General features: G+C 45.4%; 1 protein-coding gene across 2 annotated transcripts in view; it reads left to right on the forward strand.

Annotated features, from left to right (window-relative positions):
* The window catches only part of ARP9 (actin-related protein 9), a 196,344-nt gene that overhangs the window by 113,483 nt on the left and 65,486 nt on the right, over positions 1-17,375 (forward strand). Inside the window, exon 12 of one of the 2 annotated variants that reach the window (XM_086504719.1) lies at positions 13,446-13,577. The exons of the other annotated variant lie outside the window; for it this stretch is intronic. Within the exon in view, the coding sequence (XP_086360845.1) occupies positions 13,446-13,577 (132 nt within the window). The remainder of the gene's footprint in view (positions 1-13,445; positions 13,578-17,375) is intronic. 2 annotated transcript variants of the gene reach the window in all.

Here is a 17,375-nt window from a genome sequence, read left to right on the forward strand (position 1 = left end):
GGAGAATGTTGGCACGCGGTTGCAGTTCTCGTCATCTTTCCACCGGCAGACTGACGGGCAATCCGAGATTGCTAATTTAATAGTATTAGATTTATTGAAGTCTTGCATCTCAGATTAGAAGACTCAATGGGAAAAGTATCTACCTTTGGTGGAATTTGCCTACAACAACATGATACACTCTTTGACGGGGAAGGCACCATTTGAGATTATTGAAGGTGCTGTGAAGGTTCCACCTTTCTTAAGCACAAATAAGATTTTTGAGGCCGCCGAGTACACGCGCGACTTGGACACGGCTTTTGCCAAGATCCGCGAGGCTTTGCAGAAATCTCAGGAAAGACGAAAAAAGGCAGCAGATCGCCATCGTCGCGATTTGAAATTGAAGGAGAATGATTGGTTGCTCTTACGTTTTGAGAAGGCACGCCTGAGAAAGAAGAAGGGAAAGGAGAGGCTTTTTCCAAAGCTTAGTATGCGATACTACGGACCTTTTCAGATCTTTGAAAAGATCAATGATGTCTCCTTCTGACTGAAACTGCCTGCCACTAGGAGGATTCACAATGCATTTCATGTGAGTCTCTTGAAACCTTTTAAAGGTGATGTGCCTGAAGATGGGCAGCCGGATGAGCAACCTGAAGGTGGAAGAAAACGAGGAGATCATTGTTCCTGAAAATTTTTTGGCACATAAGGACAGAAAGAATAAGGGTAAAGTGAGAAGGCGATTCTTGGTTAAATTCAAGAACTATCCTCCATTGGATGCGAAGTGGATGGAGGAGGAGGACCTAGCAGATACTCCTCAGATTGTGAAACTTTACCTTGAAGGTTTTGACTTAGCATAGTCTACTCCAAATGGAACCCCGAATTCAGCTTGGCCGAGATCTGGTGCAGTGGGTTGCACAAGAGGAGAGTTACTCCGCTCCTTTGTCAACAGATGCCTCGATTTTTGAATACTACAGTCACTGATGTCTCTTTGAGCTTCAGGGATACTGAGAGCTGACAGTATTCTGCTGTATGACTTTATGAAATGGAATTGCCGAATATGAAACTGATTTGTTCTTGACTTGTTTTTAAGTGCAGGAACTGATAGACAAAATGACTGCAGCATTTTGGTCTGAATGATCTCGATAGACATGGTTGCATCATGGAATAGTCAATCGGGCATCTATGAGGTCTTGAGTGGATCTAGATGCGATTGCTAATTGCATTGCCGATAAATCATGGTTTGAGATCCGAATGAATGTTGAATGTAATTTGTCATGCGATGTCTTGAGATAAGTGATGTGCTGTGATGTCGTTTGATGTGACTGTCGATTGGTACATGTGCTAGATGTGTGTTCCTAGTACATCACAGGACATCACTTGACATCACAGGACATCACATGACAAATCACATTCAACATTCATTCGGATCTCAGTCCATGATTTGTTAGCAATGCAATCAGCAACCGCATCTAGATCCGCTCAGACCTCATAGATGCCCGATTAACTAATCCCTATTGCAACCATGTCTATCGAGATCATTTAAACCAAAATGCTGCAGTCATTTCGTCTATCAGTTCCTGCACTTAAACAAGTCAAGAACAGATTAGTTTCATATTATCCGGAATTCCATTTCATAAAGTCATACATCAGAATACTGTCAGCTCTCAGTATCCATGAAGCTCAAAGAGACATCAGTGACTGTAGTATTCAAAAATCGAGGCATCTGTTGACAAAGGAGCGGAGTAACTCCCCTCTTGTGCAATCCACCGCACCAGATCTTCGGCCAAGCTAAATTCGGGGTTCCATTTGGAGTAGACTATGCTAAACCAAAAGCTTCAAGGTAAAGTTTCACAATCTGAGGAGTATCTGCTAGGTCCTCCTCCTCAATCCACTTCGCATCCAATGTAGGATAGTTCTTGAATTTAACCAAGAACCGCCTTCTCAGTTTACCCTTATTCTTTCTGTCCTTATGTGCCAATATCTGTTCAGGAACAAGGATCTCCTCCTTTTCCTCCACTTCTGGTTGCTCATCAGGCCCCCATCTTCAGGCACATCACCTCTAAAAGGTTTCAAGAGACTCACATGAAATGTATTGTGAATCCTCCAAGAGGCAGGCAGTCTCAATCGGAAGGAGACATCATTGATCTTTTCGGAGATCTGGAAAGGTCCGTAGTATCGCATACTAAGCTTTGGAAAAAGCCTCTCCTTTCCCTTCTTCTTTCTCAGACGTGCCTTTTCAAAACGTAAGAGCACCCAATCATCCTCCTTCAATTTCAAATCGCGACGATGGCGATCTGCTGCCTTTTTCTGTCTTTCCTGAGATTTCTGCAAAGCCTTGCGGACCTTAGCAAAAGCCGTGTTTAAGTCGCACGTGTACTCATCAACTTTAAAAATCTTATCTTTCGTGCTTAAGAAGGGTGGAACCTTCGCAGCACCTTCAATAATCTCAAATGGTGCCTTCCCCGTCGAAGAGTGTATCGTGTTATTGTAGGCAAATTCCACCAAAGGTAGATACTTTTCCCATTGAGTCTTTCAATTCGAGATGTAAGACTTCAATAAATCTAAAACCACTGAACTGGCAATCTCAGATTGCCCGTCAGTATGGGGGTGGAAAGATGACGAGAACTACAACCGCGTGCCAATGTTCTCCAAAATTGCCTTCCAAAACAAACTCGTGAATCTGGGGTCCCTGTCGAAGACAATTGTCTCGGGTATGCCATGTAATTTGAAAATTTGGGCCACAAACAGTCTCGCTAAGTAATCCAGCTTGACTGTTTTCTTCACTGGGATGAAATGAGCCTGCTTGCTAAATCTGTCAATAACAGTCCTGATACCATCGTGACCACTCTGTGTTTTCGGGAGATGAGAAATGAAATCCATTGCAATACTTTCCCATGGGCGGGTGGGTATGGGCAATGGCTGTAACAATCCCTGTGCTTTATGCCTGTCAAACTTGACCTTCTGGCATACCAAGCAACTGCACACAAACTCGTCCACATCCTTCTTGAGTCTCGGCCAAAAGAAGTTTTTTTCTACCGCTTTCAAGGTGGTAGCAATGCCGCGGTGACTCGTAAATGGTGGACAATGGCATTCAATCATAACCTTTTCCCTCAATGGCTATGTAACACACAGAATGGTTTTCCTCATCAAGTAGCCATCCCGAATGGAATATCCCGCTATTGTCTACCCATCTCGTATCTGTGTGAAAATGTCTGCAAAATATGTATCCGTGGCATACTGATCGACCATATCCTTGAAGATCCTATGGTGTATCGCGGAAATAGCCAGAACCAACGGCTTCCGAGACAAAGCATCTGCCACCAAATTCTTCTGTCCATGAACATGGACAATCTGGAAGTGAAACTGTGACAAGATGTTCGCCCACCGCATCTGCTTTTCCGATAGCTGCTTTTGTGACAAGAAGTAGCGTAAACTTTGTTGGTCTGTAAAGACTGTAAAATCTACTCCGAGTAGGTAATGCCGCCATTGAGTAAGAGCATGGATAGCCACCAAAAGCTCTTTCTCATAAATCTGTGCTGTCAATTCCGGCCTTGAGGACAATCAGCTCTCGTAAGCAATGACATGGCCTTCTTGCATTAAGACCGCACCCAGACTACGACCACAAGTATCACAATATACCTCAAATCACTGCTGCAAGTCTGGCAAAGTCAAAACTGGTCCCATAGTCAATTTCTCTTTCGAAGTCTGAAAGGCAGTCACTGAGCTGTGAGAGCCCAAAGCCCCTTTTAAAGAGTTTACAAGGGATGCTAAAAGCAGAGCCCAAAAGAGCTGGCTTGTGCATAGTGGTCTCTCGGCGGCATGTGCAGCTTGTGACCAGTTGGTGGAGAGTCAGCGTCATTGTCTTTGGGACTGTCCCTCGGCCCAGCAGGAGCGGCTACGAGTTCTTCGGCTGATGCCTACTCTCTCCACGGCTAGACAGTACACTTGAGGGGCAGCGGCTTGGTCCACTCTCACGGGCCCAGCACTTCAGTTTGAGCTATCTTCCACCAGCAAGATGATAGTGATATAGGGGGGGCGACCTACACTCCAACCTGCTACAGAGCTTACTCCACAGGAGTGGTGCAGTGAGAGAGAGGAGTGTTGGGAGCTCATCTGGTTCATCTGGCGGGCCCGCTGTTTCCGCATTTTTGAGGCCCGCTCTGTGCCACCAGCAGAGACTGTTCGTGACTTTTGGCTAGAGCTGATCCATACTCTCAGAGGACAGCTTGAGGGACTATAGTAGCTCCGATCGCATGCGGGAGCGCCGCGAGGCTTTCCTTCGACTCTGGCGCCCTCGGCCTTTCTACACCATTGTCCAAGGTGTGCTCAGATGGCACTACCGACCACCTGTGTGGCTCTTCCCTCCTCCCATCCCTTGATTTAGCCTCATTGTATATATGTTGTTCTTTCATTGGGAGAGTCTCCCCATCATGTTTGTTGTAGCCCTCTCTTGCAGAGGTGGTTGTAGGCCTACGGGCAGCTTTCATTAACTAATAGAAGGATCTTTTTCTCGGGAAAAAAAAAAGCAGAGCCCAAAAGCTTCAAAGCTGTCCATAAAAACAGCCCCTAAAAATAGGCTTATGAAAACAAAGCAAAAGCTCTCTCTCTCTTGCCACTTCCGTAGGCCAAAAAACTGCGTAGAATCAGCCCTTCGTGTAGAAAAGCAGGCTGCCGTCTGTACATGCTACCACATGGCTGCCCGTACAGCCTTCCACGTTTTTTGGCGGGATCTGCGAGGGTTTGACTGTACGGCAATGCCTGCAACAGACTTGGACACTCCAAGTCAAGAATCAATCGCGACAGCACCAAATAACCACTTCAAACAATTCACAGATCACAATAGATTTGCACTGGCCCGGCGGAGTTCCGTGCCTAGAGATATTGGCCCCAAAGACTGGCGCCCCTTTCGGTATTTCTTTTTGTATTAATCAGTTCAAACTACAAGAGAGTGGGTCAGGATTCACTCTCAGACTCTGCGTCCAGATGCTCTGAGAAGTGAATGCCCAAACCACTTATTTAAAGTTACAAGGGATGCCAAAAGGAGAGCCCCAAAAGCTTCTAAATCAAAAGCTAAAAACTTCTCTCTCTCAAACCCTGTATAGGGATTTTTAAAATAAAGCAATGGAACTCTCTCTATCTCTCTAGCTCAAATTGCGTAGGAGAAAAAGCATTCATGGCTGCCGTATTTCACGCCGCAAAAAGCGGAAATGACCATAGAGTGCCACGTCATCATGTGCCCACAATCTCCGGCAATGTAGGAGAGTTTTTGAACTTAACCAAGAACTGCCTTCGGACTTTACCTTTAGTGTTCCTATCCTTATGTGCCAAAATCTGTTCAGGAACAAGGATCTCCTCGTTTTCTTCCACTCCGGGTTGCTCATCAGGCTCCTCATCATCAGGCACATCACCTTTTAAAGGTTTCAAGAGACTCACATGGAATGCATTGTGAATCCTCCAAGTATCTGGCAGTTTCAATCGGAAGGAGTCATCATTTATCTTTTCAGTGATCTGGAAAGGTCCGTAGTACCGCATACTAAGCTTTGGAAAAAGCCTCTCCTTTCCCTTTTCTTTTGTAGGCGTGCCTTCTCAAAATGTAAGAGCACCCAATCATCCTCCTTCAATTTCATGTCGCGACGATGGCAATCCGCTGCCTTTTTCTGTCGTTTTTGAGACTTCTACAAAGTCTCGTGAACCTTGGCAAAAGCCGTATCCAAATCTTGCGTATATTCATCCGCTTCAAAGATCTTATCTTTCATGCTTAGGAAGGGTGGGACCTTCGCAGCACCTTCAACAATCTCAAATGGCACCTTCCCCGTCGAAGAGTGTATCGTGTTATTGTAGGCAAATTCCACCAAAGGTAAGTACTTTTCCCATTGAGTCTTCTGATCAGAGATATAAGACTTCAATAAATCTAGAACCACTGAATTTGCAATCTCAGATTGCCCATCAGTCTACGGGTGGAACGATGACGAGAACTACAACCGCGCGTCAATGTTCTCCCAAATTGCCTTCCAAAACAAACTCGTAAATCTGGGGTCTCTGTCGGAGACAATCGTCTCAGGCATGCCATGTAATCTGAAGATCTGGTCCACAAACAGTCTTGCTAAGTTATCCGGCATGACTGTTTTCTTCACTGGAATGAAATGAGCCTGTTTGCTAAACCTGTCAATAACAGTCCAGATACCATCGCGACCACTGCGTGTTCTCAAGAGATCAAAAATGAAATCCATCGCAATACTTTCCCGGGGGCGGGTGGGTATGGGTACAGGTTGTAACAATCCCTGTGCCTTATGCCTGTCAAACTTGACCTTCTGGCATACTAAGCGACTGCGCACAAACTCTTCGACATCCTTTTTGAGTCTCGGCCAAGAGTAGTATCTCTCTATCCCCTTCATGGTGGTAGCAATGCCGCGGTGACCGGTAAAAAGTGGATAGTGGCATTCAATCATAACCTTTTCCCTCAACGGCTGTGTAACGCACAACATAGTCTTTTTCATCAAGTAGCCTTCCCGAAGGGAGTATCTAGCTATTGTCTCCCCATCCCGTATCCGTGTGAAAATATCTGCAAAATCTGTATCTGTGGCATATTGATCGACTATATCCTCGAAGCTCGTATGATCTATCGCGGAAATAGGCAGAACCAACGGCTTCCGAGACAAAGCATCTGCCACCACATTCTACTGTCCTGAACATGGACAAGTTGGAAGTGAAACTGTGACAAGATGTAACCGAAGTTTGCTAATGACAGGTGTAATGGCTACGTCCTTGCCGGGTGCCGCTAGAAATGCCTCTACAAGTGGTCCCATCCGATCGGGAGTAATCTCGAGCCGCGCCGCCAATTCCGGTGAAATGAAGTTGGCTTTGGCTCCTCCATCAAAGAAAATCAGGGCCTCTTGATCTTTCACTTTGCCCCAAGCTCGGCAAAGTTCTGTATTCTCATCCATGGTGTCGGGATCCGTACCCACACAATCTGGAACCAATCCTGTTTTCATCTTGCCTTTTCGTCCACGTTCCGCAGCTGCTCTCGAACTCTCAGGCCTTTCGTCGTCCTAATCATTCTGTGCCTTTTTAGGGTACTTCGCGGAGATGTGTGCCTGTTCCCCACATCCAAAGCACTTCCCCTCTTTGATGAATCGAGCTCTCGCTTGAGGGTAAGCTTGGGTCGTGCATCCTTTTTCTCTGGGTTGCTCTTTTTCTTTCTACTTTCATTCCCAGAAGTCTGTTCGGCTCGTTGTGTCATGTTCTCATCTGTGGGGTAAGTCAGACTGCCAGAGTGAATGGCAAAGCCCACTTCGCATGACTCATCAACTCCTGAATATAAGCTGACTTCTGCTCCAAGCAGTGATCTGGGATCTCTGTAGGTAGACCCAAGGTGAACCGCTCAATCTGTTCTCTGAACGTGATCTTCTTGAATGAAGAGGCGGGTAGAAAAGAGCTCCAGAATCTTTCACAATAAGCATTGATTGTATCTTTCTTGGTCATCCGAAGATGGTTCCAAGGAGCTCGTATATCTCGTTCATATTCTTGCGTCAATGAAGAAGAATTTCAGCCATTTAATTGGCGCAGTCTTGTTTAAAAGAAGCGTGGACCACCAAGTAGGAGCATTCCCCTTAAGGTAAGAGGTAGCTCTCCGAATGTTGGAGTGCTGTGAATAGCGTTCTCCCGCGAAAGCAATGTCAAACTGCTGTATAAAAGACAAAGCATTCGAAGCATCTGAGTATCCTGAAAAAGTATCAAACTTGATCGAGTGGCCACCTTCCTTAAACTCTCGGACTTTCTTGCTTTTATCTTCGAGAAAGTCATACTGGTTGGCTTTGTAAAAATTCTTCTTGTTCGCATAGAAGTTTCCATCATCAGAATCTGAGTTGTGTGTAGACGAGTCCTCAGTAGAACTGTCAGGCTCTGGGCGAGATTTAGCCTTCTTTGCCTTTTTCTTGCCCTTTCTGAAGCTTTGTTTCTTGGTTCGCTTTTTACCTTTTCTGTCTTCTTCGCTCGAATATGAAGAGCTAGAGGAACTGTCAGAAAAAGAAGAAGAAGAAGAAGAACTGGGTACTCCTTCAAATCGAACACGCTTCTTTTGTTTCTTTGCACTGTCAAAAGTCGACGACGACCCAAATATCCCGGGAAGTCAGTGCTTTTCTTCTGCTTTTTGCCGTGCTTTTTGGCTTTCTTTTTCGCGTCAAAAAGCTGAGCACTCCGTGCATCAACCACCTCTTGTAATTCCTTCTCTGAATACTGTTTGTTATCAGAAGGTTTCTTGAGAGCGGGTTTCAGTGGTGGGTAGTGGTTTTCTGCCACTGTGCATGCACTTCCTGAAAACAAGTCTCGCTCATATATTTTGCCAATTTTGGATCCTTCGCAAAACTGAGCATCATCTTTGTTGCATCGCTGATCAATTGACGACGCTTCATCTCTCTTTGCGCCACTTGAGTAGGCCGAGGCGGGCCATACTCTCTGTCAGAATCTTTGTTGTGATCCCTGTCCTCATCTATAGATGCAAAGGGAGTCGACTGATCCTTGCGTGAAGCCATAGGTGCCACGGGAAAAAAGATTTGGGGATTGGATTTCCAGTAGAAGAGAAATCAGGCATGCTCTGATACCACTGTAACAGACTTGGACACTCCAAGTCAAGAATCAATCGCGACAGCACCAAATAACCACTTCAAACAATTCATAGATCACAATAGATTTGCACTGGCCCGGCGGAGTTCCGTGCCTACAGATGTTGGCCCTAAAGACTGGCGCCCCTTTCGGTATTTCTTTTTGTATTAATCAGTTCAAAGTACAAGAGAGTGGGTCGGGATTCACTCTCAGACTCTGTGTCCAGATGCTCTGAGAAGTGAATGCCCAAATCACTTATTTAAAGTTACAAGGGATGCCCAAAAGCAGAGCCCCAAAAGCTTCTAAATCAAAAGCTAAAAACTTCTCTCTCTCAAACCCTCTATAGGCCTTTTTAAAATAAAGCAATGGAACTCTCTCTATCTCTCTAGCTCAAATTGCGTAGGAGAAAAAGCATTCATGGCTGCCGTATTTTACGCCGCAAAAAGCGGAAATGACTGTACATTGCCACGTCATCATGTACCCGCAATCTCCAGAAATTTGTACCTGTTGCCCTAGGGTTCGGGTTTCCAAGGATTAGGGTTTTTGGCAGATTTTAGGGTTTGCAAGAAATTAGGGTTTTTGCTGCCGGTAGCCATGTCATCACTTTGTGACAATGCTTCGTCAGCATCCCACGGAAAATATGTCTGCTGTCAACCGGGGGTGGGTCCGTTGTGTGTGCACTAGGCAGCCACGTCACCCTAAACCCTAAACCGGCTGAAGAGAGAGAGAGAGAGAGCTTGAGAGAGAGAAACCTCTTCTGCTTTATCTTCTGAAGAGCTTTTGATTTTCAGCTTTTGGGCTTTGATTTTAGCATCCCTTGTAAACACTTAAATATGTGGGCAGGGCCTCACAACTCAGAGCATCTGGACGTAGAGTTTGAGAGTGAGCGCAGGCGCCTACTCTCTTGTACTTTGAATACAGATTAATACAAAAAGAAATACCAAAAGGCGCACCAGTCTTTGGGGCCAATATCTCTAGGCATGGAACTCCGCCGGGCCAGTGTCAAATCAATTTTGAACTGTGAACTGTTTTGAAGTGATCATTTGTGGTGTCGCGGTAGATTCTCGACTTGGAGTGTCCAAGTCTGTTACATCAAGTCCATCAACCAAAAAATACAATTTATTATCTCCGAGTTTAGTCGTTGGAATTGAGATATATAAGCAGCCACGAGTCTGTTTGCTTTAAGTGGCCCAGCGTAAAGCGTGCATGAAAATCAGCACTTCTTGGCACAAAGGCTTTGCACTTTGCGTGCTTAAATTTTACCCACATTGGCATTTGTTTCCCTAAGGCAACCCGATTTTGCCACCAAAGAAAGGCAGTGTCTTTCAGGAGGCTAGCAGCTAAAGCTACTTTTTTTTGTTCCGATATGTCCAAGTTATTTAAATAAGTATCCATTTTGAATATCAATTGATCAATCATCTGCTTATTGCGACGACCATCATAAGACTCCGGGGGTTTTATGTCCTTTTTTTTATATTAGATTTTGTGATTAATCAAAATAAATATTTAAGTTTAGGATTATTAACCTCATCAAGTGGATCTGGCATTGGTTGATCTTTGCTGCGCACTGATGAAGTAGAACTAGCATCCTGCTGAGGTGTGAGCTGTGTCAGGGCTTTGACTTCATTTGATAAGGACTGGAGCATGGATTCGAACTGGGCCTGTCGTGAAGCTTGGGCTGCAAATTGTTGCTGAATGGCGGCCAATAGTGCGGCACCGTCCACCTGGCTCTGTGTCTGACATGACGAGTTCACAACTCGTAGCGAGGCGAGGCTAGAAAAGGTCAACTTGTAGCCAAAGTTGTCGGCGTGTGTAGCGGCTCAATGAACTCGGCAAATGCCGGGTCGTCCTCCGTGAAATCCTCAATCTGGTCGAGCTTTGGAGTCAGTGGAGTGTAGTCCGGCACTATCTCCTCAAAATGAAACGGAACTAGTGTATGTCCCGTCTGGATCTCCAAGACGCTTTCAAGGAAGCAAGCCGGGATGTGGTATGCAAGGAATGGAAAACGAGTTAAAATAAACTCGTAATGGGTTAATTCCTTTTGGTTACACCTGATAGTAATCTGCCAAACTGACCACCATTGGAATCCGAAATGGCGTTGCAAGATGTGCACCAAGTACTCTCTTTCTAGAGGGTTAGGGGGTTCAGGAGAGTACGTGGGAGACGGAATCTCCATGGGTACGTCTGGAACTGCCTGCTAAGGAACGGGTGCAGGAATAGGTATGGGTGCAGGGAGTTTTGCAGGTTCTGGCGAATCAGATATAATGATAATCTTGCGGGCGGCAAGATGTTTCGGTTCAGGAGCCTGCAAAGGCAAAGGAGGATTCTCTAGAAAAATGTCTACCGGCAGATCATCTATGTACGACAAGTAAGGCCGGTATGCGTAACACGCCGCGAGAGGAATTGTACGGAACAATGCCAGCGCACGAAGAATGCCTGTAAGGTTCGTACGTAGGAAGATTTCGCTGGCTACCGTACGTGATGTCTGGCTTTGTTTAGTGTTAATTAATGCAAGGTCACCCCTTTGGCTGGCCACCCAATTTTGGGGCGCGCAGGTCACTTAACTTAAAATATTTTAAGGCTCAAATTTGAAAGTCCAGCCAGGGTAAAAAGAAGACACAAGCAGCGTACGAATCGAGCCAACAAAAAAAATAGAGCAGATAAGAGTTACCTCACACACGTAGGCAAATGGACACCATCTTTCCTCTGCTGCCATACAACTCATGAGGTGAGGATTGCAGGAAGGGTAGGCAACGGCGATGTTAGGTAGACGCCAAGTCCAGAGGCCCGGGAATTTTTTTTTTCTCTGATACCACTGTGAAGAACACGCTTACTATGGATGTTTATTCATATTTAAACTTAGATGAAAACTAAACTCTGAACAGAACTTGATAACAAGAGACTCAGAGATTGAATGTGTTTGATTGATTGAAATGTGTTACAAGGACGTTCTTATATAGAATCTGAAGAGACACGATGAAGAGGCATGACCATAGGTCAAAAGACATGACCCTAGGCCAATAGTCGTATCCCTTTGCTGTAGAGTCGTGACCATTCAACGTAGAGGTGCAGCCGTCGCTGAAGAGGCATGGCTATTCGCCGAATAGGAGACTTTTGGGCGAAGAGGCACATCCTTTTGAGAACAGGGGTCTCTGATCTGGTACGTCTTTGTATGTGCAAGAGAACCAAGCGAGGAAGGTAATACAAACATAAAGAATACATCACAATCGTGACATTAGAGACCCATTACAGTTCCAAGAAGCAATGCTAAGTTTGGTCCCATAGGCAGATGAACAAAGGGATAGAGCAGGAGGATTAATTGTTAGTGGCAGCTCAAGACCAGCTTGAGTTGCCTCTGGATAGGCCAGTTCAAGAGACACTATTGAGGGGGAGCATGAGAGTAGTTTGTAGAGGAATTTGACTACTGAGCAGGTTTGGTTTGGATAAAAAGAAAGAAACTGACTAAACAGAAACAATATTAGAGCTGTAAAGGGTGGGTATCAAGAGCCTGAGGGGTACATATACAAAAGGTGCGTGTGTATCTCAGAGAACAGATACAAAATGGGGAATATGTATATGTGAGAATCCGGAGATGGCTTGCATTGGTTGGTGCACAATCATGCCAATGTCCTCCATGGTGAGAATCTGCATAGGACATCTCCCATGTTTCGCCAATATAGACCCGATCCTCTGTGGCAACCTCCTCCGAGGATGCAAGTATCCCCTCATCTTGGGCCTCCTAGATCTCCTCAGCTCTGCTGCTCGATGACTTAGTATATCGCTGCTAGTGATATGCCTCAAGTGAAACTTTGTATTGTTTTTTTCAAAGAAAAGAAATGTTTACCTTGCAGGAGCAGGCTCAAAAATTTCCGATAAATTATTACAAGCTGTGATTTGCACATTGCAGAAGCAAATGAATTTTGCATGTGCACACTTTGATGATATTCTGATGTAGAAAATTAGAATTGAGGCAGTTAAAGTCAGCTGTTTTTGCACCTCCCAATAATGAATGGGGCTTTTTTCTCTTTAAATCCAGAGTTTTTCTGAACCTTGGGCCAAGGGTGCCCACTCGATATACAGGACTGGAGGTATGATTGGTACTGTCCTGTACGATTATTACGATCTGGTCCAATGGCGTTTCCTGGTGTAAGTTGGTGGACCTATGGATGCTCTTTTCGTAGGGTGCAAATCGTCTAGCCAATTCTTGAATTTTATATAGTTTCATTTGAGTCAAAGTGTCAGCGTTTTTGAGATGCTAAGTTAATGTTTAATTTGATTTTTGTGACTCTAAAGTTTAGACGCTCAAAAGTATTGGATGTTTCTATTTTCATTTTACGTGTCATATTAGCTTTGTTTGGCTTATTCCATTGCATACCATACTAACAATGGATGGTACTAGCATTGAAACCCCGCTTTGGGCAATGCACACAATATTCTCAACTCGCCTGATCTAGTGTACTCGTTTGGTATGTCCTACGTATATGTCAGTACGATGTGGCTTATTTGTTGAACTTTTAACACATGGACAACGATCATTTTCCCACCTTGGCATGCTTTCCTCTTAGTAGGTTCCTTCTATGTGCTGTTTTAAATGCCATTCAGTTCCCATTTACCTCAAAAAAATATAGCTAGCTCTACCAGAACTAGGCCCAATAGCTTACCCTTTTGTCATGTTTGGAGGGAGATCTCTGTAAGATGTACACTAAGAAGAAGTCTACCAGTATGTAATATTTCATGGAACAGAGTGATTTCATCGGTATGAACTTCTCGTGAAACTCTTTTTGAACGTACTTTATTGGAATTATTTATGCTGTCTTTTGCAAACTGAAAGCATTGTGACACAAAACACGTATCTTGTCATTTCTCAGGACATTTCAAGATGTTTGCTCTGGCTTGAACAGAAGCTCAAATATTGGCCCCCTGTGGATTGTAAGCCCTTGTCAAATCCAGTGGATCTTTTGTTACTGGAGCAACTGAAGGAGAGGCATTGTTGTATTGAAGTAAGTAATATATGCATTCTTCTCTTTTATTAACTTGTGTTGACATCTCTCTCCTCGTCGGATAGATCTTTAAGGTGGGATAGTTTCCTACGACGTTAAAACAATCTTCTTCTTCTTCTTCTCTCTCTCTCTCTCTCTCTCTCTCTCTCTCTCTCTCTCTCTCTCTCGGTGGCTATCAAGCATGAAGAAGCAGAATGACAAAGTTGACCCTTTAGAGGATGCCATTCAAAAGTGCAAATTGCCGAGATCATTAACAAGATCAACCGCAACCTCTTGGGCACAATAAATATGCTCAAAGAACGCTTGTTGGTCCAAGAAGGTAAGATAACCACATTGGAAGATCGTGTTATGGCCCAAGATGAAGAGATTGTGCTACTGAAGGAGGAGCTTGCCGAAGTGCGATCCCGAAACACACTTGAAGAGGGAGAATTGCAACCCTCATAAATAGAAGAACTCAACACAATTAAAGAGCAATTGCGGGCCGTTAAAGAGGGGGAAGAGAAGCACAAAGAAATGACGACTTCTTGGGTGGATGTTTCAATAGATAGTGGATGAGGCAGAGAAATGGATCGAGGTGGCCAAGAAAGGAAAAGGCAAGGCAACAATGTCCACACCCACCATTATTAACTTAACACTAGAAGAGGAGCAAAGAAGATGTGTGCACGCTTTACATGTGAGAATTTGTGGCCTTAAAGACAAAGATAATGTGCACGAAGAGGTAAAAGAACTCATGACTATGATGGGGGTAAATGAGCCGATGCACAAGAGAGCTTGGAGAGTGGACAATGTTGGGTTTTGCAAGCCCTGGTTCAGAAAGTGGCCACCAGTGGGAACATCTTTTATGGCATGAAACACCTCCAGTTTGCATGGAGTATGCATGGGTAAAGTTTAACTCTTTTATATGTATAAGGTTTTTCAAGTTAATACAGAGCGTTGCTTTTTTTGTTGGTGTCGAACTCCTCCCTCTCTCTCGTTCACTCTGCACCTGCACGCTCCTAAGCTTGCCATGGATCTTCAGCTCCACCCACTGTAGCTGCAACGTCACAACAATTGGTATCAGAGCTTGGCTTTGCTTGGCATCGACCTCGGCACGACTCAGCATTATGGGAGCAACCGCTTGTAGAAGAGAGAAGAAGGTCGTGGACCTGCGCAAATCCGACCAAACTCTACATCAACACGGTTGCCCTAGGCTAAGCTACAAATTTCGACACTGAAGTGCCTCCTAGTTCTGCCTCTATTGGTTGGTCTGAAGCGAAACCTTCACCGTCGCTGTCGTCTGCTACAGAGGTCGCGATTTTCTTTAATTTCACACTATTTACAGTGGCCAACTTATTTAACCTTGGCCTTCAAGCAAGTGGGTAGTCACACAAAGCGAGAGTGCTTTTCCGGCCCTAAGTAAATTCGAATCTTTCTAACCAATTGTGAATTCCAATTTTGCAAACATCTTGAAAAGCGTCAATCTCTCAAAAGCTGTTAAGTCTGTTGGCGGCATAGCAAAGCAAGGCTTATCAAGGCGAAGGTGCCATCTTGCATAGCTTCTCAAAAGGCAATTTGCAACAAGTAGTTGGCAAGATTGCAACAAATAATCAACCGAACTTGCAAGTATCTTGAAACGCCGCAATAGACTACAATATGGCATCGAAAGTGGACAAATTTAATGGATCCATCTTTCATACATGGAAAACCAAAGTGAAGGGCTATTTGATGTGAAAGAATCTCTGGAGCGTGGTCAAGCCCCTTTCGACAAACGCAGCAGGCCACATCGGGTGCAGTTACGAGAGCGTTACCTGCCGAGCAATAACGCAAAGATGAGCAAGCATTAGGTATTATTCTGACATCTCTCGAAGATGACTTTGTTCATTATTTGGATGACGTTCAATCTTCAAATGCTGCTTGGATAGAATTAGAGAAATTTTTCAGTCCCAAAGCCAACTACTCCAAAATGAACCTTAAATGGAGCTATATTTTTTTTTTCCGAGAAAAAGATCCTTCTATTAGTTAATGAAACTGCCCATAGGGCTACAACCACCTCTACTAGAGAGGGCTACAACAATCATAAGGGGGAGACTCCAAATGAAAAAACAACATATGTATAATGAGGCTAAATCAAGAGATGGGAGGAGGGAAAAGCAACACAGGTGGACGATAGTGCCATCTCAGCACACCCTGGACCATGGTGAAGAAAGGCCCAAGGCGCTAGAGTTGCAGGAAAGCCTCTCTACGCTCCTGCATGCGGTCGAAGCTGCCTAGGAGTCTCTCGAACTGTCCTTTGAGAGTATGGACCAGCTCTAGCCAAAGATCTCGAACATTCTTTGCTGGTGGTACAGGGCGAGCATCAAAGATGCGGAAGCAGCGGGCCCGCCAGATAAACCAGAGTGTCAGGCCGCTGATGAGCTCCCAACACTCCTCTCTCTCACTGCACCACTCTTGTGGAGTAAGCTCTGTAGCAGGCTGGAGTGTAGGTAGACCCCCTTGCATCACTATCATCTTGTTGGTGGAGGATAGCTCAAACTAAAGTGCCGGGCCCGTGAGAGTGGACCAAGCAGCTGCCCCCCAAGTGTATTGCCGTGCCGTGGAAAAAGCTGGCATCAGCCGAAGGACACGAAGCCAAACTTGCTGTGCCAAAGGACAATCCCAAAGACAATGACGCCGACTCTCCACAGGACGGTCACAAGCTGCGCATGTTGCCGAGAGACCACTTTGTACAAGCCAACTCCCAACTGCTGTAGCTCGATGTGCAACGAGCCACTGGAACAAAGTGATCGTGGCGGCTGTCTGGAGTCCCACAACCTCGCCCAAAAAGCTGACAAGAACTCAGCTGTGAGACCCTCGTTCTGCCAACGAGGTGCTGCAGCAGGAGGAGCCTCTCTCCGTGCTGCTAGTATATGACGTCCGAGTCGAACAGTGTACTGAAAGAGAGGGACGCCTGGCTGGTCGGCTAAGGACAAAGGGTCCCTCCAAAACCACTCGTCAGGATCCCACTGCACTCGTGCCAGTGGACAGCTCTCCCAAGCCGATAGCCTCCAGTGGCCAGTCTCAAGAGCTGCCGGGTCAAGATCTACGACATGAGTCCTCCCACAGATGCGCATAACTCGGATCCTCTGAAAACATCACTCTGCCACTTGTGGGGCCTCTACTGAAACTCGATGTAAACGACCCTCACTCTGTACCTCGAAATACAAGGAGAGTACAATCTTTGAGCAAGCCCGAACTGCGATGAGCACCTCCAGTTGCGTGAAGGCCCCCATTCATCTCAGCTCGTACTGCCTCTGTGATAACCTGACACATGCTCTGCACCCCTCTCATGCCTTGTAGAGCTGGATGCTCTGAAGCTCCTCTGACAAGCCTGAAAACTATAGCCAGTCACCTAAAGTGCGTGTTGGACCCTCTGCCATGGGACCCCAAGAAACATGAGGCCTACTACCAACCAAGTGGCCTCTTTGAGTGCTAACCATGGGGTTCCAAACAAGGGGTTGTCTCAGGCGCTCCTCCATGGAAGTAGGCTGATGCTGCTCCAGGCCTCTCCACAGCTGCTCCCAGGAGCGGAGCAGACTCACAACAAAACGGTCTTCGAGTCTCCTGCTCAGGCCAACTCTGCGCATCTCTGTGAAAATCCATCTGGTCGAAGGTCGCCAGGGGCCTCCAGCCTGAGGCACTCTAGCACTAAGCCGCTGAATTAAAAACTCTTACCATGGCTCCTTGTCACAAAAATACGGAAGCGTAAACTGACTTTTAATTGTATTTCAGATACTCAAGAGAATTAGAGAGAGAGAGAGAGAGAGAGAGAGAGAGAGAGAG

The sequence above is a fragment of the Adiantum capillus-veneris genome, chromosome 28, assembly GCF_014529385.1.
Source record: "Adiantum capillus-veneris isolate H3 chromosome 28, ASM1452938v2, whole genome shotgun sequence".
NCBI classification, from domain to species: domain Eukaryota; kingdom Viridiplantae; phylum Streptophyta; class Polypodiopsida; order Polypodiales; family Pteridaceae; genus Adiantum; species Adiantum capillus-veneris.